A 23533-nucleotide genomic window follows, 5' to 3' on the forward strand; every position below is an offset into this window, starting at 1 on the left:
TTTATGGTCCTGAGTCCTCCTCCTACAGGAACACAGGGTTACATGGTCTCCCGTGGGTTCTCCGTGGCTCTCTGAGCATTACTGGGGGGCTCCAAGGGAAGGGATGGGGATCACAGTGGTTCTAACAGAAACACTGAAGAATTGAGGTTCCAAATTATCTCAGGTAAGACCAATTTGGGTACAAATCACTAAATTACAAGAAATAAAAATAAGAATGAAACGCGTATATGGAAGATAAATACAAGTAAAGACTTTTTTTTTTTTTTTTTTTTTTTTTTTTGCTTCTAACAGCACTTTCATTTTAATCTTCAAACTGAATTGAAGATTAAAATGTGGCTGGAAATCAGGCTAATCCACAGGAATGGAACAGCCTCGGTAACAGAAAGAGGGAAGCAAAACATCATCACATGTGTAACTGCGTGTCAGACAAGATTAGCCTCCTAGACATTCCAAATCCTGCTCATTATCTCCTATCATGCCCGATTTTCACCTGAGCTTGCCGTCAGGTAGGGGGTTGTGAGTGTCTTAAAAATGCATTGCACTGAAAGGAAAACACAGTGATTATATAAGATATGTTAGGAATATCAAAGTCAAGATCAATGTTCGAAAAAGACAATAGGCTTTGCAATGCTGGTATCACAAGTCAGAAAAGTACAGTAAACATTGAATGACAATGCCATGCACACTCCTTCCCCCCTCTGCACCCACCTTTCGATTCACTATAAAAGAGTTGCCACAAAACATGACATATAATGATCACTTAGCTCCCAGCATGCTTTGGGAGAGGCAGCATTGCAAAAAAACAAACAAAAACAAACAAAAAATAAAACCCCAAGAAAATGGGGGGGGGGAAACAGAAGCTCAATCAAGAAAAAAGTTTTTTGCATATTAAATAAAATTGAAAATATTCTTTTTTCAAAATGTGAAAACATGGCTTCAGATAACACCACAAGGCCACCTCCAGAAAAGATCACCCATACACAAAGATACAGTATACATAATACAGCAGAACATGCACTCCCAAATGATTCTATCAGACAATACAGAAGAAGTAACGGCATATCACTCTTGGAATGCTTTTGTGCAAAATTCTGAAAGGCCATGACCCAAATCACAGACTAAAAGTACAGAGCCATCTATCTAGGTTCGTAGGTGTACATCCACACCAGGGTATTTACCTTCTCCTAAAGCCATGATCTCTCATTAGGAGACCACATTTGAGCCTTTATTACGTTTCTTTGTTATTGCTCTTTTTTTTTTTTTTTTTTTTTAGGAAGGAGACAAATCCTATTTTCCAAATTTGCATTTTCAATGTTAAATGCAGTGGGATAAATATTAACTTTCTCCAACAATCTTGATGTAAAACCACAAGGCGGTTTGACTAGATGGAAGATAACTTGACCCTGTATAAAAGAACGAACCCTGGGACTTAGCACAGGGCAAGCAGTAATTTGGGGTGGGAGGCTGTTACTGTTTCATCCACACCGACCCTGGGGTGGGGAATGTATTTGATCCTTTAGGTCCGGAATGACACTTGGCTTCAAGTGCTCACAATTTTACATCGCAGGACCCGTGCCACTGCAATAAAAGGCTCAAAAGAGATAACTGGAGAGCAAGTGGAAGGTTTTACTAAATGCATTTCAAGTCATTAGGGGAAAAATGCATAGAGAAAGAGAGAGAGAGGAGGAGAGAATGAGAATGAATGAATGAAAACTGAGATGGTGAAAGTTTACATCTGTGATTGTCATGTGAACAATCCACACAGGAGAGAATTGCTTTACCATTCCCCATCATTTGCACAAAGAAAACAAAGAAAGGGCAGATGATACAGTACCTCCATGGTCTGAGACTGATGCATGGCTTTGATTGCATTCTGTGCCATTGCCCTTGTAGAAAATGTGACAAACGCACAGCCTGTGGGAAACAAGGGGACAGGGAGCAGGAAAGACAAAAAACAACAAGACAAAAGGGTTGGACGCTTGTTAAACCAACACAGTCTACGAGAACTGCCACAAGACGACACTGTTCTCAGTAGTACATAAAAATAAAACAACTTCTCTCTTTGGTTTTATCTTATTTTGCTTTTTATTCACAGTGCTGACTTGCTAATCTGACCAAAGCAGAAAGATTTATTTATTTATTAGTTTATTTTTTAAATGGAAACTAGGGGAGGAAGTTGGGTACTGTTTTTAGCCACAGGGTTTGAAATCAGCAAGATCTAGTTTGCATTTTCTAAAATAAAAAGTTGCTATTTTCCATTTTCTCCTTGACTGGTGATCTTTACTGAGGGCATCCACACATGAAGGCTTTGTATTTCAAATTTTATCATTGATTTTTGAAGGGGCAAGTAAGAAAATCCTCACACCAAGGGCAAATTAGCAAATAAATTTCAAGAGCTCAAAATGTCAGCAAACAAATGTATCTAAATCCCTTCCAGGTAGTTAAAAAAAAAAAATATATATATATATATATATGTATGTATAAATATAAATTGTTGCTATGCAAATACAAACATACCAAATCTGTTACAAACTATTTAGTAATTTTTAATTTTAATAAAAACAAATGCTCCATTACTCTGAGAATATTCAATACTGCTATAAAATGTAAAAAATGTGCATTGTCATTTATTTGCATAAAATCTTCAAGACTTTTGAGGCTTGTCAATTTCTGAAACGTATCAAAGATTTGACCTTAAGTCTAACATACACTAGACAATGTACATTTCTCTGATATCTGCCGGAAGACCAGTGAAACTTTCTGTGCCTATTTTTTCTTGTGCTGTAAAAGAACTAGACTCTGTAGTGCCTGTTCCTGCTTCTTGTACCAGCCTTGGCCACCATGCAGGTCACTGCTTCAACTACATGGCTCATTGCCCTTTTCACTAATAAAAACAGTGCCTTCTCAAATTTACATTTTATTCATCATGCACCCTTGGGCTTCTTAGAGAAAAAGACTGTGAAATTAATGCAGATTCAGGCTGATTTTATAATAAAACCACAGCACACTAAAAGGTTAGCTAAAGCAACAGACTTATTTCACTTATGATCTCTAATGACTTTAAAAGTGCATTGATTTTCAGCTTCTTCAGCCTTGCACAGTTTGAACTTAGGTATCAGAGAATAATTCAGTGTTCCACTCAATTTCCTCAAAACATTATTATTACTACTTAAAAGATTTCCAAATGAAGCAGATCTAAACACCGAGAGGCTGAAGTCTATTGTCATTTCAGAGTGAATGCATGAAAAGCAGAATTCTGGCATCAACAATGCAAGATTGTTGCCCCTGTGGCCAATAAGCAAAATAGAACATTCTGCATTCAAACAACCAGCAGATTGTTTGGTTTATGTAAATCAATTTGTGAGCCATAATATTCTTCTTTTGCTCTGCACGAGTACCTGGTGAGATTATCAAGTCAATACTGTAGTGGCACCTTTTAATCAAACAGCAATAAGAGAAAGCAATGCCTGCCTGTTATCCCCAAAGCACAACGACATCCAGTCATGAAAATAAGTCAATGCATTTTTTTTTTGCATCATGCTATAATTTTTAATACACAAAAACTCAGAGTACATGAGAAACTCATCTCACATTCGCCTCCTGGCTAAGCTGGCTTGAAGAAGCCGGAATGAAGCCCAGCTCACGGTGAATGCCGTGCTGTCTCGTGGTTCTCTGACAGCACGGCAGCAGATGAAGCTCACTATCTGAACACTCTAGCTCTACTAAGACTGACTGCAGCTTTTGTCATCAATAAAAGCAATTTGGTGGCCTTCTCTAAGGCAGCTAGATGATGTAAGTGTGGGACAGAGGACAGGACCTCCACTGGCTTCCATACTGATGCTGAGCTCTGAGATGATCCAAATTTACCATCTGTTTCCAAGTAACATCTCTTCAGAAGCATTTTCATCATCCCTGGCGTTATTAACAGAGGAAATAACACTAAGAGATTTTTATTTTTCCACTTCTTGTCTTGAAACTACAATGGAGGAAAAGGCAAATCATCTACTGGAGATAGATTTGAAACCAAGCGGAGGCTGGGCTAATTCTGCTTTTAATAGTCAGGAAGATTGCTGCATTCACTTCATTTGCTCTTATTATCCAGTACCATGTGCCAAGCTGACAGTTTCCAAATGGAGGGTAAAAATGCGTAAGAAACATGTAAAATGTCAACAAAAATCAATAAGGCACAGTTTATGCATTTGCCACAATTTCATATATGCAGAACTTTTTAAAGTAACTTAGTGAGAAAGATACAGCAATAATCAGGCCTCAGAAGTATTATCAATAGAACAATACAATTCTGTTTCTATAAACTCAAATCATTGCCCTTTCCTCTAACAACCATGCAATTAAAAGCCTGACTGATGCTTCCAATGATACAATCCTTACCCCACCCAAAAAAATGGTCTGACACATCTGAGGACTTCTTTAACCTTTTAATTCTATTGGCAGTGGTGCAGTAAGAGAGAAGCTGTCTCCTTAGGGGTTTCTGTCAAGTTCTGCATTGTGTGCTGTGTTCAATTACTTGAGAAAAAAATCACGGTGTCATTTATAAAGTGGGAGTGCCTGTTGAAAAATGTCACTCTGTGTCACTCTGGATGAAGTCAAGCAACTTCAGAGTCAACTATTTCTTGCAATGGTAGCTTGTTAACCATTGCCATTTCTCTAAAACAGGAGGTCTCGGTAAGTCCTATGGATAGATTTTAGTTTTCATTTCAACATCACTAAAAACACACAGGTGGCTTTAGGATTAGGCCTCCAATGTATGGGTTTATACTAACACAGCATCACATAAGTCCCTACCATTAAGACTGGCTGCTGGCTTTTCCTCTCAAGCCAACCAGAAGGCTTTCCGTTGGACAGAAATAACTTGGGTTGTAACTATCCCCTTTCTACTAAAAATGAGCATCTGGGTGCAGTGGTGTTCACTGGGTCTTTACAGGACAAATGCTCTGATCCTGTAGGATCAGCCCTTAACTCTTCTAGACTGGTCAATGTCAGGTCTCAGCAATCAGCTCTCTGGCTACTGACCAAAATGCCCGAAAAACAAGGCTGGGGGAAAAATACACATGTATCAAAATAATGAAGCCATACTTCTTTCTTTTTTTGGGTGGGGAGGGAGTTTTGGTAAGACAACATGTATATTACTGTCTGAAAACCTCCACGTATATAGTAGCAAAAAAATCCAACTGTAAATGTAGCCAACCTGCAATTTTACCTTTGCAATTATTTATTATCTCTACTTTCAGAATGTTAGGGGTTGCTAACAGAAATGAAAGGAGCTGCATTCCTCTCATTTCAGTGAGGTTACTTTCTTGCTGCTAAAACAGATAAATGATTGACTGGGGAAAGGTTTCTCAAAGTAATTTCCTCCTACAGACAAGATCTAAGGAAAGCACGTAGCCCTGTCACAGAGAAGATTTTGGAACACATCTATTACACTTGTCATTTCAATTGAAAGGATATCTTAACTCAGGTGTTCCACGTTTTTTTCCCTCAGCTGCAAGAGAATTCAGAACTAGATGAATTCTTGCTCTGCACCAAAAAAAAGAAAAAAAAAAAAAAGTACAGGCACTTTTAAAAGCATGAACAATGCCAGTGCCTTTTGCTTTTGTTACTTCTTTGAAAGAGTACGTGCAGCGCCCACTACACTTCAGGTGAAAGACGTATAACTTAACTTGTGTAGGACGAAGGAGATTTTAACCTATGGAAAACTTCTTTAGAAGTCCCTAGTCAACCAAAGAAAGATCTTAATGCAGCCAATCTTCCTTGTATCTTTTTAGCAGTGGCAACATTAAACATACGCTATCAATATAATATTGGGGGCCTAAGAATTAATACTCTGATGCGCCATCCCTGATGGTGGGTTACTTTATTTAAAACTGGCACAGAGACATCACTCATTTATGGCATGCGAGGCTGGGTACAGACTAGGACCTACTTCATAGCCGGCAAAACCTCCTCCCTGAGATAAGATAGGAAGTCTGTATTTGGAACAAGATGGCAAATGCAGTCAGGAGTCAAGGGGGCCATGTCGCCAGAGTTCCTACACATCTGAATGTTTAGGTACTGTATGGGCAGAGCTAAAATGTGTGAAAACGGACTCATTTCTGTGTACATGGTTGTTGTTGTTGTTGTTGTTTTGAGATAGCATCTCGCTGTGTTTGCCCAGGCGGGTCTTGAACTCCCAGGCTCAAGTGGTCCTCCTGCGTCAGCCTCCCAAGCACTGTGTACATGTTGTAATAGTCAACAGCCCATCCCTGTATTCTGATCAGATATGACAAAAACAAATGAGGATTTAATAGCTAAATCCAGTCTGTACTTGCCAACATCCCTGAAAATATTGCCAATTCATTTGTCAAGGGTTTTGGCAGGGGAATGTTGGAACACCATAAACACAGCTGGAATATTCTTAAACAAGCAGAAAGTTACCTTAAATGGCAGTGAAGATTTGCCTACAGTTTGTGGGGGCTGGGCGGGGGGGAATGAAATAAACTCCTTTACTGTCTCTGGGTTACAGATATTCAACTGCCACAGTGCAGAAAGCCCTGTACCTAAATAGCCCAGGCTGACTGTGGGATTGTGGGTAAGTGAGAGCGTGTGTATTTTAGGAAATCAACATGCTAGGATGATGCTGTCGCTTAAGTACATTTGGCTTAGAAACTTCAGGCTCTGCTTCTGAGAGCAAACACCTCATTTGAATTGCCACACGTGGGCCCATGGCATCCTGCTCCTCTCCTCCATGACGGCTCTACAGCAGGCCTGGAGAGGCTGAGCAGCCGCTGCAGAAGGTGCTGAGCATCCTAACGTTGCTTGAAAGCATCTCAGTGTTTTCCAAGTTAGAGAGGATGGCGGAATGGGTTACTTCCCCAAAGGGAGAAACGCATACTGAGATACGGCCACGCTGCCTCGAGCCAGGAAGAGTCCTCGGATCTTCGAGAGGCTCCAGGTGCTTTGGCAGGTGTTAGGTGCTTTCCACGTGGACAGTTGTGACAACTTCTTGAGGGTATCTGCCCTGGAACACGGGCTGGGGCCGGTGAGTAAGATGGGATTTTAAAAATATATTTTTTTCTTGCCAAAAGGTAGATCACGACTTAAAAAAAAAAAAGGCAGTGATTCTAACCGGAAGTATAGCACGGCTTGATGGGCACAGCTGTGGGTCAGGGCAGTGTGCCCCTCTGACACGGCGGGGGTACTGGGTCAGCCAGCCTGGTGAAACCTCAGTGTAACGCCTTTTAGAGAGGACCTGAAACTACTGATGGGGCAGGAAGAAAAGATATCAGAAATCCGCAAGAGCCAGCTAGACTCGCTGCCTCCTTAGTCTTTGTCCTCCTAGGTGAACTGGGCAAAAGCAGCGAAAGAAAAGTGAGCCGCTCAGCTGCACCTCTCCTTCACCATGATCCAAGAGTTTGATTTTAAAGCTTTCTCACAGAAGAGGGTACACCCTGGTTTTGTGTTGGAAGGTACTGGGCAGAGCAGCCAAGCTTTGGTTTCACTTAATTTTTATTTATTTTTGAACAGCTGAGCCAGCAATAGACACTGAGAACAGAAATGCTGAATGCCCTTTATCTGCAGTGCCACTAATGGGAGATACTTATTCATATTTGATTGAAAACTGCAATTCTTTAATGAAAGCAAAATGGTAGCATGAAAGTGAATTGTGCTTTTAACAAATACACTGATTCAGGAGCAGGCCCCTGTAGCCAGGAGTCCCTGAGTTTTTTTTTTTTTTTTTTTTTTGCAATAGGGAATTCTCATCAGTTCACCAGAAATTACTTTTCTGCTGTTTAAAAAAAAAAAAAAATGATGGGGAGGGAAAAGTTTTCTCCTCTTTCCACTGAGCCAGCATTTGCATAAAATATTGATGAGAGCGCTCCCTGTCACCTGTTGCAGGAACAGGCTGCTTCTGGTGTCAAGTGCTGGTTAATCAACCGAATGGCAGATCAAATTAGCTAAGTTCTCTTGTTAAGTACTGTGTGTCCTGCTCTTTCCCATGGAGGTTCTGGCTGCTTTAAAACCTGATCTGCAGAAATAACTGATGTATGCTCAAGGAGCTCTGAACGCTGCAGGCGGCAATGCTGTTCATTACCGTCCCCAGTGGACAGACAGAGAAAGTGCGCCAGAGTCACTGCCTAGATCGGCCAGCCAGCAGAGGGGGAGCAGAAATCAAGCACACATACTGCTCACCCGGGGTCTCTCCACTAACCCATGCAGATGGTATGCTCAGGCGAAAAGCCACCAAACCAGTAATGAACGACCCCCTGCAAGAGAAGCAGGGCAGGTGTATTTACCGCTGTCATTTACAAATGGGGAAACCTTAGGACAGAGGTAAGAAAATAAAATGACTAAAGTTCTATTTCATTTCAGTAGAAGTTGTGGGATTGGAACTTGGGGTCATTGGCCCCTAAGCCATTATATATTTCATTATGATTAATTTAATTTGTGCCGTGTCTCCCTATCCTGGAGAATGAAAATTCCAATGGTAACACTGAAGTGTGACTGAGAATAACAACAGGAGATAATAGGGATTCTAATGACTAAATTGGCACCAGAAAAGGAATTACAAAAATATGATCACATCTTTCTACATATTTTATTCTTAATTTAGCCACACTGTCTTTTCCCACGGTATTCTATCTCCTGGTTTGTCTGCTTAAGTGGAGATACATATGATGAAGAATTGGACCACCAGGTGTGATCAGAAGGTTGGCTGGTTTGAGCCCCTAGGAGGACATGCTAGTATCCCTTCGCTGGTGAGGCTGTTTAGGAGCCAGAGGTGATGCGGTCTATCACAGCGATGGATGGCTTTGCTTGCCCCTGACGATGACACAGGTGAAAGGCTGCAGAGGCGCCCCGGATACTGGATCTGCTATTCCAGGATCACAATACAAGGACTAGTTCAGCTTTTAGAGAATCACATCTTCTAAGTGAGTGTTACATAACAAAATTTCAGAATTGTTAGAGAATGCATAAACTGTGATTTCCATGCCACCTTTTTTTTTTTTTTTTTTTTTAAAACCACCTTCAGAAGAAAACACATGAATCAAAAGCTTGGCGTGGTTCCACCTCCTCCTAGTTTTCCTGTAGACTACCTCCATACTGGCGCTCTGGAGGCGGCTGTAGGTGGGAACTTTTGTTCTGTCGGTCTTCCATTCTACCAGCTGACATCATTAAGCTTTATGTCTAAAAATCAAAAGAGCAAATGTTCTTCCTCACGTGGTGCTGAAGTCAGGTTAAACTAGTGAGAAGGGTGAAGGCTAGTGCTTTCGTCCTCATGAGCTAATCTTTTCTTTCAACATGGGGTTTGGGGTGGCAGTGCTGGCCCAGAGCCAGAGATTGAGAATGAAATCAAGTTCCTCATTTGCCCCACAGAAACTGCACTGGTAACTTCAGTAATGAGAGAATGAAAACCTCTCCATGTTGCTAAAAATATGGATTTCTTGTAAGAAGTGAAAAACAGGCTGGGCGCGGTGGCTCATGCCTGTAATCCCAGCACTTTGGGAGGCCGAGGCGGGTGGATCACGAGGTCAGGAGATGGAGACCATCCTGGCCAACCGTGGTGAAACCCCGTGTCTACTGAAATACAAAAATTAGCCTGGCGTGGTGGCGTGTGCCTGTCGTCCCAGCTCCTTGGGAGGCTGAGGCAGGGAAATAGCTCGAACCCGGAAGGCAGAGGCTGCAGTGAGCTGAGATTGCGCCACTGCACTCTGGCCTGGCGACAGAGCAAAAAGCAGTGAAAAAACATATTGTATATATACATTTCCACCTCGGACTGATTCAGGGAACTGCAGTCAGACGAATGTCAACCTCCAGCATCAGCCTTTATGAGTGTTTTCAGGAAGGAGGTGTGCAGCATTGTCAAGGGAGAGGCAAACAGGAAAGACAACAGTGATTTCTAACTATTTGGTAAATACCGGCTTATTGTCAAGGCTCTGAGCTACAGCTTTTGTTTCTATCACAGTGGCAAAGAAGAGCCTACAATCTTCTTCAGGGTCAAGTCACTTTTCTGTCACTTAAAGAGTTCCCCTGGCTCAGGACTCCAGGAGTTTTATTCTTTGAAATAAAACTCTAATACCCCAAGACAGGCCCAGTTACCCTACGTCCCTATTTGCTCTGCACTACATGTGAACACTGACGCGCTTTTTTCCTGGTTTGTGTCACTGTACTCTTAACATACTCTTAACATTTCTTTCAGGCACAGGCAGGAAGCCCGAGGACTAAGAGGAACACAACAAATATCTTTTCTCATTTTCTACCTCTCCTTCTTGCACCTCCCCCCACCAAATCCACCTCGGTTTGAGATTGAAAAGGATGCCTAGCAGTAGGGCGGCCTGTTGGCTGCACACCTGACAGTGATAACTTGAGCTAATATGGTGGCACCAAGGCCTTCTGAATGGGAGAAATCAAAGGTGATCATTTCAGCTATGGTGAAAAGTTCAGATTGGATAACTTTATCACACGGGATGTATTACAGGGTGACCTCTTGCCGTGTGCGGTGCCTACATCTGTCTCGACTGTGACACAGAGCTCCAATTAGCACTGAAGGGGAGAGGCTTTCCAGACAGCACACTCACCTCGACTCAGCCCATCGGGTCCCCGAAGGATCCGGCATTCTTCTATCTGGCCAAATGGAGAGAACATCACCCTGATGTCGTTTTCATTACATTTCTTCGAAACCATTCCTATGAACAATTTTCTATCTTCCACAGCTAGGAGATAAAAGTAAGGAATGAGCAAAGGCCATTTCATCTTTTTTTCTTGTAATCAATGCTTCATTACCCCATCAAACCAGGCCCCAGCCATGTGAGACCAGGCACGTGTCCCAAGGCCAACCCTGCAGATGTCCAGCCGTCCTCCTCCCTCCATGTGCCCACCCTGCCACTCCCTCCCACCTGGCGCTTCCTGAACCCATTACCCCGTGCGCTTGTGCTTACTAACAAAATGTTTTAATATGACATGGAATACTGTTATTTTCTCCTATTCAGAAATTAACGGTAATGTGCTAAAATTCCAAAGTACTTGTATAACTGTTCAACACTACCATTCCCTGGGGATACTTTTGGATACAGATTTCATTCTGGGTTTTTTTGTAGATGTTCTTTTAACCTGAATGACAGGGACAGAGAAAGGCCAGGAGAGGAAAGACAACAGGGGCAGCTGGAGCGAAACAGCGCCTGAAACTTTGCACAAAGCATTCGAGGGAAGAAAACATTTTTCTGTTTCAAAAAGCTTCATCCCTGCTGATCTAGACAAGAATAAGAGATCAGAGATTCTCCCGGCTCTGGGGAGCTAGGAAAGTACCTCCTTCCTGCGACATTGGTGATGCAGTGCCAACCAGGCCCCGCACCTAGTTCTAAGCAGCCAGCTTAGTTACGGCTCAACAGGAAGCCGATTCTAGAGAGGAGAACGGCGCTGCTGCTGCTGGAGAAACACCTTGGACGGTCCTGAGCTTCCAGTCCTTCACAAATGATCAAGAAGGAAACAATACTGCACTAACCACCGGAAGGCAAGATTCTCGGGGAATGAAAGTGCATTTGGGGATCATGAGGATGACACGCAGATTCTAACCCGGGCACCTGACGGTAGGGAAGACAAGACACGTTGTACCTCACGGGACCTGGGAGATTTTCCTCGAAATCTCCATGCTTGTGCTCAGGACATGCGAACTACTTTCAGCCTGAAAGGCGAGGTTAAAACTGATTTAAAGACAGCATTTGGAGTCCTTTTTAGGAGAGGGGACTTTTTTTTTTTTTTTTTAAGGACATCACAGACACCCATGGGGAAAAGTCCTGCTTCTTTTCCATCATTTCATTTCAATCTATTTCTTTGGAAAAAAGAAAAAATCCAGCCAGCTGCAACCAGACTGAAGGATGTCCTGGCCTAGAGGAGGGCTCTGCCTTAAGTCACTTGTGCATAAACGTTTCTTTTGAATCTGCATTATCATTTTGTCATTCCTATTTAATTGGCTTTTATTTCTCTTTTATGCCTCCCCTGGACAGGAAGTGTCTCATTTTCATTTAACCAATGAACAGTTATCCCAGACTTACTGGAGCCAGTTCCTTCGGGATGCTAAAGCACGCATCTATGCTGCAAAGGGGCTGGGGCAGGTGTACTGGTAACAGGTGGGTTCCTCTACTGCAGTCCTGCTGACACAGTGTGGCTGCTGAGCACTTAAAGGGACTTGTGTGATTGAGGAAGTGCTTTTCTAAAACGTACTTTTAATTAAAGAGCCACACATGATTGCTCCATGGGCCAGTACAGCCCTCAAGGGCCTAAAGGAGACAGCTAAAGGCTCCTCTTCATAGAATCCTAGAGCGGAAGGAAGAGACCTAAGGGAGCTTCTGTCTATCTCCAAAAGATCTCCCAAGGTCCAGTATGGGAGGGACCAGCCTGGCCCACAGCCTGGAGTCCCCCTCCCAGCCCAGGATTCCTTCCCCTGCTGTGTCTCCTCCAAGTTCAGAGGAGGAGAGGAGGCTTGAAGGGGTGAACAATGGCCGTGATTAGGCGATCAAGGTTCTAGGTCCAGTGCTGCCATTAGTTTGATATGTGTCCTTGGAAAACAGGCTGACCTCTGAGGACCTCCTGTTTTGTCATATGTGGAATGAAGGCTTAAACGCTCCTCTCTCCCAGAAATGGAGAGAAGGCGGCCCGTGTCATACTTGGGCTGACTAGGGTTCCTGAGGCGGGGACGGTGAGTGGGGGGTCAGAATCCCTTCCACCCAGCTCTCTCCCCACTGACAGCTCCTGCAACACCTCAGAAACTCTAGTGCACCAAAGAATACAAGCTGAAAAGCACAATTCCACGATACTTGTAAACTGTGAATTGTGCACCCAAGTGTTTGAGAAAGGCTCGCTGGGGGATGTGGAATTCAAGCTGGACGAAGGGTCTGGAGAGGCCGGAGGTGGGAGAGAACGAGGTCCTAACCAGGCAAGGTGCGGAGTGTGGAGTAGTAGAGACCTGGTTTGGGTGGATGGAGGACAGCAGCCTGACCTCAGGATGGCATGTCCCATCTTCTCATGTGCAGAGAAGGAGCTCAGCAAGGAAAGCATTCGCTGGCCTGAGCCACTGCTTGTGTTCAGACTCAGAGGAGACACGGGCAACAGGCACCCCGGGATCTAATTCCTGGGAGGGAGACCGCTGAGGACCTGACCTCCTGTACGCCAATGGAAAACTTCCAATTCAAGTTCTTTTTCCTCCCTTCAGAGAAGGCGAAGTAGCACGGATCCGCTGTGAACTGGTGAAGCCTGGTCAGTCATGGGCAGCACAGGCCCAACAACGAAACCAGAGAGACACCAGATACCCTGGGCAAGGAGCTCACCTGCAGGCCATCCACACCACCTGCTGCAGGCTGTCTACACTGCCTGTGCTCACTAACATGTGAGGATTCTGGTGGCGGAGGCCCCGTGAAAATGTGGCATTCCCATGAATGCGAAGGGGAGAGATCGGACAGGAAGGGGAGAGATGAGACGGAAAGGGGGTAGAATAGGGAGAAATATCACCAGGACTCCTTCCCTCTCATCTCCGAGACTCCTACCCCCAGCAAACTATGGCTGGCATTTTTGTGAGTAAAAATAAAATTCCTGTTACGTTTCTTTTTACCCTGAACAATCTGGTTTTAGTTCTTCTAAACAAAAGCAAATGAAAAATTCCCACCAAGTGCTTGGTTTCACGGGTAAACCAATAATTATGGTATTTAGCTACAACAATTTGTAGGTTTTGAGCTTCAGGGGGATGCCACAGTAAATTAAACATGCAGCTCCTGGGTAAGCTTAAAAATGATTTTTTTCCTAAGACGAATATGAAGAAAATTGGAAACTACTCATGAAGAAATGCTGACTTCCTAGCCATCACTCAGGGTCAACTCGGCCAGGCAGCAAGAAGGAAGATAACTCCCACTTCTAAAAATAGCAAGTATTAGCCAAGAAAAAAAAATGGAAATCTCCGTCACTATGTTATCAAAACGTTAACTTCCATCTGTGTGTGTGGGGTGTGGGCACGCTTGTGCGTGTGCACAGAAGTGCTGGGCTTTGGGAATCTCTTACCAGCCAATGTTGCTCTGTGGTTTCAACAGTTGGGCTGTGTTTGCTTTAAAGGCAAAATGGGGAATAGTGAGCATGCCCAGCTTTCTTCTGAGTTGTTATTTTTTTTGGTTTTCCAGGGACAAGTTAGTCATACAATTCACCCCCCAAATTCCCATTCTGAGGGTCCCTAACGGCTCTGTAAACATTCTACAAGAACACAGTTATTTTGAGTTCACTTAACTTTTTATCAACTTTGGATGACCATTTTGGTGAGTTTTTCCTGAGTATCCATGGGCACTAAGTATCTCACTTATTTTTTCAACCTACAGTAAAGTCAGTTGTTTCAATGAAATGTACTGTGTTCACAGTATTCTGCCTAGGTGCTTTAAGGAATTAAAAAAACAAAAACAAAACAAAACAAAAACACTTAAAAAGGTCCCTGCCCTCTAGGGGCAAAGTCACTTTCCATGACAGACACTGAATAAACGCAGGGAAATGCTTTTACACATGAAGTGCTGGACAGGTGGAGTCCCCCCCGCCCCGATTAGTAACGATGACCACAGAATCAAAAGGGGTTCCACACCAGCAGCCATTTGAAGTCTACCTTCCATGATACGATGAGAATGGGTTAATACTTTAAATACATGGGGTGACTTTTTTAAGTTAGGGGAATAGAAACTTCATTAAAAAAAAAAAAAATCCCTAATTGTAAGTCTGTGCTAACACCCGGGTGTACAATCTGTCAAAGTCGCACCTGGATTTGGGGCTGCCTGAATTAATTAACAACTTTTCAATGTGTTAGTGCTAACATATGGCATTTAATTACTGCCTCCAAATCTGTGAGTCTCTCCACTTTGAATTTCAAAATTATTTCTTCATCTTCCAGTGAATCAGAAAGTGACTGGATGGAGCCACTCCATGATCCCTATTTTTAATGGAGGCTTTGCAGGTCTGCACCCTCTGCTGACAATATTTAGTTATCTTGACTCCTGCTAGCTCTGAACTTGACACATGGACACTGGAGGTTTTGGAGGCCTTGAGAGAGACACACACACAGCAGGCTTAAGTGACACTTCTGGGTTCGAGGTGTTAGGGACCCCCAGAAATTGTGAGGTTGGAGGGTAAAAGCGGGATGGATGGATTTACGCTCTGTATATAGAGTAAAGACAACAAACAACTCCCGTTGTGGCAAGAGGCAAAGACATCAGAGTGAGCACAGCTCCAGCCTCTGAGACCCAGAACCAGAACGAAAGCAGCTTCTGTCTGTATCACTCACTGCCAGCCTAACTTCAGCAACTGCTTGTGACTTTCAGTACTGCACAGCTGGTACCTCGTTGGGCACAGCAACAGAGGAGCAAAAGCTGGATGGCACAGAGAATGAAAGAGAATAAGTACGTTTCTGCTTGTTTATGACGGTGCGTGCAATCCACACCTCCTCAAATACCCTGCCTGTCCCACCATTCGACTTTCTGCAACGGAAAAATAACAAAAAAGGCGGATTCTGTTGAAAGGTGGGTGGTTTCCTCAGTGTGCTCCTCTTAGCAGCCCCAGGAGTTTTTCCTTCTCCAGAGTGGGATTATTTTCCTTCTGGACAACCTGGCCCTGTGGGAGCACGTGGACAGGAAACACAATGCTGCGAGCTTCCATCGGTGTGCCAGAGGCTGCAGCTTAAATCACAGCCAACTAAAGGGCAGGTTATAAGAAGCCATGGAGACTCGGGAAGTCTGCTCAGTGAAATCCCAAAGTGCGGGGCTGATCTGAGCGCAACCTAACGTTTCGGGGCTCACCCTAGAGGTTTCCTCTCTCAGAATCGCTCGATGGACAAAAGCTGCCAAGGGTGACTGCTTTTCTGGAGTTCACCTGTCCATCACGAATTAATCCATGATTAGCAGCTCCTTCTTGCTCAGCAAATACAAAGTTTTAGAAATCTGAACACAGTGATAATGAAGACAGTAAGTGTCTAACTGTGATGAGCCCTTTGTGCTATCCATAAATGTCAGCAAACTCAATAAAAGTGCAATTAGAGCTCGTTATACTTCTTTCAAAACTATAGGAGCTATTTAGAGCAACGGAGCCAAAGCAATCTTTGTGCTCTTTGAGCTTTAGAAGCTATGCTTACCTGTCAAAAATGCCATGTGGAATGAGAAAAGGCTTGCAGCTTTTATCACTCGCTTTAGAAAACTACATATTCCTCCTGATTCCTCAATCAGGTCCAAAGAGAACCTGGAAACTGTTCATGTCTGTGCAAGGTGAGGTTCCATTTGGGCCTCTAGAAAGAAAAGCCCTTTAAAAGCAGCCTTCAGCACATTTATATTTTTGGACTTTTCTTACTGAAAATTCAGAAAATGAAGGTCAATCCACAAAGCAAAGGGAGAACTGGCTCAACCAGAAGGCTTGGGGGTTTTCATTTGTACATACAGAGCTGTGCTTCGGTATGAACAGCCCAGGCCTGGACAGGCCAGCCTCTGCCGCTCAGAATGCACTGAAAAGGCTGCCTCGGTGAGTGGAATCACAGTGTTAACTCAGCAGAACTTAGCACACTGGATACTTACTATGTGCCGGGTGCTACGCTGAGCTCTTTACAGATGTTAACTTATGTAAACCTCAAATAACCTTGTAAGACGGGCCTTACAAGTGTTCAGATGACACCACCGTAGCCCCCTCTCACAGCTGAAGAGACACGGATGCTGATTAAGGTTAAATAACTTGCCCGAGGACAAAACCAACAAGCGTGGAGTCGGGGGTCAAATCCAGGCTTCTCCAAACAGTTCGTAACCGCTACCCTAGGCTGATGCTTGAAAACCAGCATTTTCACATAACCGTCTCATCCTAAAATAACGGTGCCCGGTCCTCCTCGGCTTCCGTGATCATGCAACACTGGGTGTGCCCATGACAGTTTTATTATGTGCTGTGTGATTCTAGACCCAAAGCAAACATGATTCTCAGGGACCAGGGTGGACGCTGGACAGAAAGAGCAACAAAACACTCTGCAAACTCCTGGCAGCTGCCTGTAGAAAGGGTTCTCTGAGGCAGATGAATACCTGCACAGCAGAAAACGCAAAAGAAAAATACCCCTTTGTGTTTCAGTACTGGGATTTTTCAGGTCCAGTGTTTTCAGTTCAGCTCTCTAATTTGTCAAGTTTCTATAACTACAACCAAAGGTTCAGAAATGAGACAAAATCTTTTCCACAGACTTTTACTCCATGGTCCTTGTCCTGACACTGTTTAGAGTATTATGGAGCCAAAGGCAGGGGACATTTCTCGGTGGCCACACTCTCTGAGATGACCGGCACCAACAGGATTCACCCCAAAATACAAGGGTCATCCCTCCTGTCTCCTACCAAGGAAGGCAGACTCCAAGCACACGCCTCCGGAGCACAAGCGCTGAAAGGAGCCCGCCCGGGGGAAGTGGTCGTCTTCCCAGGCCGGCACGCTCCGTGGAGAGCCCGCAGAGGCCAGGAGACCACCTCGGGGTGTAAACAGGAATCAGCATTTCATAGGAGCATTCAATCATTACAGAGACTGTTACAAACATCTTATTGGAGTCTTGGGCTGGGGGGAAGCCAAGTTAGGTGAGACAGTTACCATTAATTCCATTTTTACAAATGTGGAGATTCAGGTTCAGTGTTTCAGTGACTTCTGGACACTAAAATCAGTAGACTGAATGTCAGTTCCACAAGGTCTGAGGCACAGTCTCTTGGGGTCTTTTATTCTTCCTTTTCCTATTCAGCGCTGCAGCCCCAGCCCCTGGCAATGTGCCTGGCACATGGTAACTGATGAATGAACAACTGGTGGCTGCAGGAGCGGCACAGCTCGCTCAAGGGGCCACAGAGCAGCAGCGGATTTGACAACTTCTGGTGCTAAGTGTCATGTTTGTGATAAAGCAGTAGAGAAAAAAAAGAATTAACCCTAAGTAAAGTGCAGGGCTGAGGAGACGACAGTAGTTAAAGCACCAAAGCCCCCTCCTAGAGAGAGAAAAGCTATTTTTAAATTTTCTTTATTTATATATCTATGTTGCCTAGGCTGGCCTTGAACTCCTGGGCTCAAGGGATCCTCCTGCCTCGGCCTCCTGAGCAGCTTCGACTACAGGTGTGGGCCAGTGCGTTCTGCTGAGAGCTGAGAGAAGAAAGCTCCAACAAGCCGGGTGCTGGCAGCACCATGCCATGACTTGGAATTTTCTTCAAAACTTTCTAGTCTGTGGAGAAGCCAGAAAATGGAATGCACTACAATTAGCAAAAAATACCTTGTGGAGAGATTTAGAACCCAATCATAATTTCCATTTGCAGATATGCAGATCTCTAAGTGCATGGCTTCTGCCCTGATTACTAATTAATGAGGTGCAAAACTGCCTGTTGGAAGGAAACAGTGCTGATTATGTCAGTCTTATGGGACAGAGCCGCTCTCCAGTCTAGGATGGTAGAAGATTCTTTTAACATACATTTCAGTAAATTAAAAGAACAAAACAGGGACAGAAGGTTCGTAGAAATGAAACAAAAACTTAAAGAGGGAAATGTGGCTATCAACTCTCTCGTGTCTCAAAGAGGCAAAACCCAATTACTTATGGACCTCATCAAATGCAGATTTTTGCACCAAGTGTCCGTTGATTTAATCAGCAGATGGAACTCTGAATTCGGATGCAAACGCATCAGTGCAATTTAGAGAAGAGTACAATAAGGCAGTCTCCAAGTCCAAAAAACACATGCAAAAGGTAAAAACACAAAAACCAACCCCACTCCCCACCCACAGAAAGATAGCCTAATTCTTCACGGGCAACTCCCTTCCTGCGGATGTCCTCTGGATCTCCAGGAGATGCCCCTGTATTGCTTTGTTGGAGGAGACAGGAGCCAAATGCTATAGGGTCCCTATACAGGACAAGTCCCAAACAGAAGGACACAGAAAGCCACTGCTTGTAACATACATCTTTACACCAGAGATCAACGGGACAGGAGAGAGGAGAGTGGAGAGTGCATTCCTTCAGACATCCAGGTCACAGGGAGGGTTCCTGGCGCAGCGCTCTCTGCCTTCTAGAGAGAAAAGCAGCCGGGCCAGCTTCTCCCGCCCCCAACTGACTTTGTAATTTAAAGCAGCAGATATTATTAAACAAGACAGTTGGTTACCACCTACCGTTTGACTTTTCACTATCTGCAGGTTTCATCTGAATGGGATGATGCATCTAAAAACACAAAAGTGAGAAAGTAAAGGCAGATTGAACAACTGTAAAAATACAGAAATCTGAAGCAATTCGATTACTGATACTGTTTTAAGGGCACATAAGTAATAATAAGACTTCTCCCAGGTAATATTAACTATGTTAAAAAGCAAGCCTGTGTTTTCTGTTCAGGAATCAAACCCTTTTTAGTCACGGGACCCTGTAACACAGAACATATTTAAAAGCTTGGGCTCTGCTGTCAGACCTCAGTTTGAAACCTGGTTCTGCCACTCAGTATGGTTTCTGCCTCTATGTTATAGGCAATTCTGCTTCTGCCGTTTATTACAGCTATGCAGTCTCAACCAAGTGTCTTAACTTCTCTGAGCTTCGGTCTCCTCATCTGTGAGATGGAGATAACACCTGAATTGTAAGGCTGTCAGAATTAAACGAGAAAATACACGTAAAGTGCTTCATAAGTAGAGACTAAGACATGTTGAAAATAACTTAGCTATTGTTATTGTATCATTATAAAAATTATTACAAAATTAAATCATGCAGGATTTTCTGGCCAGCCTATGTTTGTCACATAGGTTTTTCTTAGGTCTCGTGAGTAATTTGAAGAGCTAGCAGTTGACTGACTTCGGTGCCAGTATATAATTTTTATTAAATGCTAATACAAATACAGAATAGGAACACAGAACCACTGAAGAATGGAATGATGAAAGGAAGGATGGAGAGGAGGAGGGCGGAAGGGAGGGCGACACGCACCTTCCCATCATGTCCAGTACATGACCGGAGTGGAAAGGACTTGAGACAGCAGGGCCGAGGTCCTGAGCTACAGCAGACCCAGGGGTCCCATGGCTCTTCATAAAGTGCCCATCACACCCGCTGCCCCGTCTGCAGAGCGTGCTCCAAGCACAGAATGCCGCCACCATTTCCAATTAGAATCCATTCCCCAAACCACCTCCAAAGGTCCTCCTGCTTTACATTTCATTGCACTCCAAGGAACACAGAAGCCACAGGGGTGGATGGAATCACTGGCTGTGCAAATGCTTTTATTATAACGGGTCCCATTCTCTCTGAACCTTTCATTTCCCCAGTGGACTTCCATCGCTTGCAAGCCACAGCTCTGGGTTTTATCTAATTTAAATGAAAGGGAAATGGCACTTGGCTCTGCTGCTTTCATCATGGGAAATTATTATCAGGCAGTCAGGATCACGTGCACCTAATGCCGGCCCGGGTCTTCAGAACAGAGGAGAGGGGAGAAGAAAGAGGCTAAGGGAGCTGCCTCTTCAAAAGCAGGACAAGTCACCTGTGGAAAGCCATGAGTTGGGCTGAGGAATGTGACCTCTATCCTACAGTAATGGAGAGAAGGACTAGTAACATGCCAGGGGGAGATGGGCAGAGTCTTTGAGCAAGTGATCCTCCCAGCATGCATCTGTCTGGTTGTCCAACAAGTATGGAGCAAACAGCTACTGTTTGTCAGGCTCTAGGCCATACACCGGGAACAAAGGCCAGTGAAGAAGGTCCTCCCTTCAGGTGCTCAGTGTGGTGGGAGTGGGACGGCGGGCGGAGAATGGCGGGGGTGGGATGGCGGGAGAGATGCTGAGCCCTCAGCCAGTAAGCACCCTGGCAGGCGCGTGGGGAGAGGCAGGACAGAGCCCACAGGAGTCCAGGGATGTGGGACTTAATCCTGCCTGGTGAGGAAAGCCAAGGCGGCATCTGGGCTGAGTCCTTGGACATGCCAGCAGCAAAAGGGGACGGCCATGTGAAACCCATGGGGCAGCCCTGCAGTGACCCAGTAAGCGGGAGGGTGACAGTTCCCTCTCACAGGGAGCTCCCAGTGTGAGCATGGAGGACCATGGAGGACCATGGGAAGGGCTGTGAAGGTGGGCAACGCCCAGCTCTCAGAGGGTCTTGCAAGCTAAGGAACTGAAATTTTGTCTGAAAGTATGTGGTCAGGTACAGAAGAAGAGACAAAGGCAACAAGATCGAAATTCTTGAAAAGCCATTTTGGCTGCAGTGTGGAGGATGGACTATAGAAGAGAGACACAGGCAGGGAGGACAGTTAAGAGGCTGCTGCCGCAGGCCAGGGAAAACTGGTAGAGGCTGAACTCCATGGCGACTGGCTGGTCGTGGGCATGATGGAGAAGGGGAACTCCAGGTCTGTACAACCAGGTGACGGTGGGATGATTGCCCGAATGGGGAAAATACGAGCAAAGAGTTTCAGAGGCGGCTGAAGAGCGCAGGTCTGGACATGCTAAGGTTGATGTGACTGTGGGGTGCAGACAGAAGTTGTAATCATGGGGCTCAGGCTTGAGAGACAGGCCAGGGCCACACAGAATGTTCCTCAGCGTGGCAGTGAAGCCACAGGTATGCGCAAAGCTGTCAGCGAGGGAAAGAAGGGTGCAAAGAGCTGAGAGCCGAGGACAGAACTGCAGAGAATACCAGGAAAGAGGAGTCCAAGGAGGGCAGAGCAAGGGGCAGGAGGAGCTGCTGGAGCAACTGGTCCCATGGCAGCCACGAGGAGAGAGGAGTTTCCAGAATGAGGGAGTGGCCGGCCACAGCAAACACTGTGAGAGGCCAAAGAATTTGGATTTGGCAATAAAAAATTCTTCAGGGGATTTATCAGAGTAGGTTCTGTGGAGTGGCAGAGAACACCTGGTCATGGGAAGTGGAGGGGAAAGGAGGAGGATAACAGCGGATATGGTGAATGAGGTCTTCTTCTATTTTGAGATCACCTGCAAAGGGGGTTCAACAGGAAGCTCAGTGGAGGATGCGGGCCACCCATCTGTCCTTTCAAGACAGGAAAGACTTGTACAGGTTTATCTGCTGAGAAGAGTCCGATGAGATTCACAGGTTCAAGATACGGGAGAGACAAGGTGAGTGCACCTACATTATGCATGGGACACAAAAATGAAACGAACATGGCTCCTGCCCGCAGGGAGCGTGCAGTCCATCATGGGCGTTGATACGCGTCCACATAAAAAACAGGGACAAACAGAAGAGGAGCGCAAATAGAGCACTGTGAGCATTCAGATGCATCTGTGAAATGTGTGGACGATGGGAGGTGGAAATTTGGGAGCAGCAAAAACAGAACCCCTGTACTCTAAAGCTGTAAAGGACCCTGGAAGTCATGCAGTCAGTGCTCTCGGCTGACAGGTATGAAGGGAATAAGTGACTGCATAGACACAGGTGGTTAACGACAGAGCTGGGATCACACAAATCTAATATCTCCACTCTTAATCTGGTGATGCCTCCCCTAAACCACACTGCTTCTCCATAAACTGTCCCATGTGGGACTTGGCCATAGGAGCCTTCGATTAAGAATGGGATGCTTCACTCACTGAAGGGGGCAGACACACACTCGTTGGAAGGCACCTGCGATATCCCCTTAGAGGGAAGTAATCTTCCCTTCCCCCTAACTCCTGTAGGACCTGATCTCTGTAGCTGCATGACTCGTATGACACCAAGACTGCACGCTTAGCATTCATGCAGCTGCTCAGAGAATTGGCTTGTGCTGTCCTAAGACTCTGCAGAAGGCTCAGCGAAGCAGCAGCAGTAATAACTCAGCTACTGCCACTGCACACCTGAACTTTGTTTTGTTCCTTCCTGGGCTCAGCAGGGGAAAAATCAACTTTGCAGAGCTGTGGATGGTCAGACCATGGTGAATTCTGAATAGATGGTCACCCCACTTCAGGTATGTTCTGAAGATAAGCTAGATAATGTATGCAAAGCATTGTGACCTTCTTAGAGAAAGGTGTTCAATCAGGACTGTATTAATAATGGCTCATTACCATGAACAGTTCATTTGAGTTACAGATTTCTGATCACATACAAGATGTAAATGTCAAGGAAGACAAAAAAAAAATGGGTGGGAGGAGTCATTCTCATAATACTGTTTCACTTCCTCAAAATCTTCTGACTCCTAGAACTTCGGGAGATTTCTTGAGTAGTGAAGTTATTATAAAAGAGTAGACATTCTAGTTGAAAGTTTTAAAGTATAAGGATGGAAAAAGAATTCTTCCCCTGTAACAGAAATGGTTTCAATGATTTGACCCAGTATGACTGCTCGTCTATTCACGTGTTCGTTTGCACCAGACACTCCATGTTAGATGCTGGGAAGAGGAGGATGAGAAGGGGTTCTCATGGTGATGGAGCTTGCAGTGTGGTAGAAGGGACAGATACAGCAACTACTTCCTGCAGCGTGATAAGAGGCGTGCTAAGAGCTGTAGGGTGTGAACTCGAAGAGACACCAGGCACAGATGGAGGAAGGACACGCTGGGGAAGGCGTCTCACATGAAGCTATGTCTGCGTTCATTCTCAAAGGATCCTCATGTTAACCAGAAGATGTGGAAAGGA

The 23533-nt window shown here is 44.7% G+C and overlaps 1 protein-coding gene across 1 annotated transcript in view; it reads right to left on the bottom strand.

Moving 5' to 3' along the window:
* CELF2 (CUGBP, Elav-like family member 2) overlaps positions 1-23533 on the bottom strand; it is a 124619-nt gene that overhangs the window by 67084 nt on the left and 34002 nt on the right. The window contains exons 2-4 of the mRNA XM_011974900.1: positions 19147-19195; positions 10575-10709; positions 1835-1914 (exon numbers count right to left, since the gene is read on the bottom strand). Of these exons, the coding sequence (XP_011830290.1) occupies positions 1835-1914; positions 10575-10709; positions 19147-19195 (264 nt within the window). The remainder of the gene's footprint in view (positions 1-1834; positions 1915-10574; positions 10710-19146; positions 19196-23533) is intronic.

The sequence above is a fragment of the Mandrillus leucophaeus genome, unplaced genomic scaffold (assembly GCF_000951045.1).
Source record: "Mandrillus leucophaeus isolate KB7577 unplaced genomic scaffold, Mleu.le_1.0 Scaffold15, whole genome shotgun sequence".
Classification (NCBI taxonomy): Eukaryota; Metazoa; Chordata; class Mammalia; order Primates; family Cercopithecidae; genus Mandrillus; species Mandrillus leucophaeus.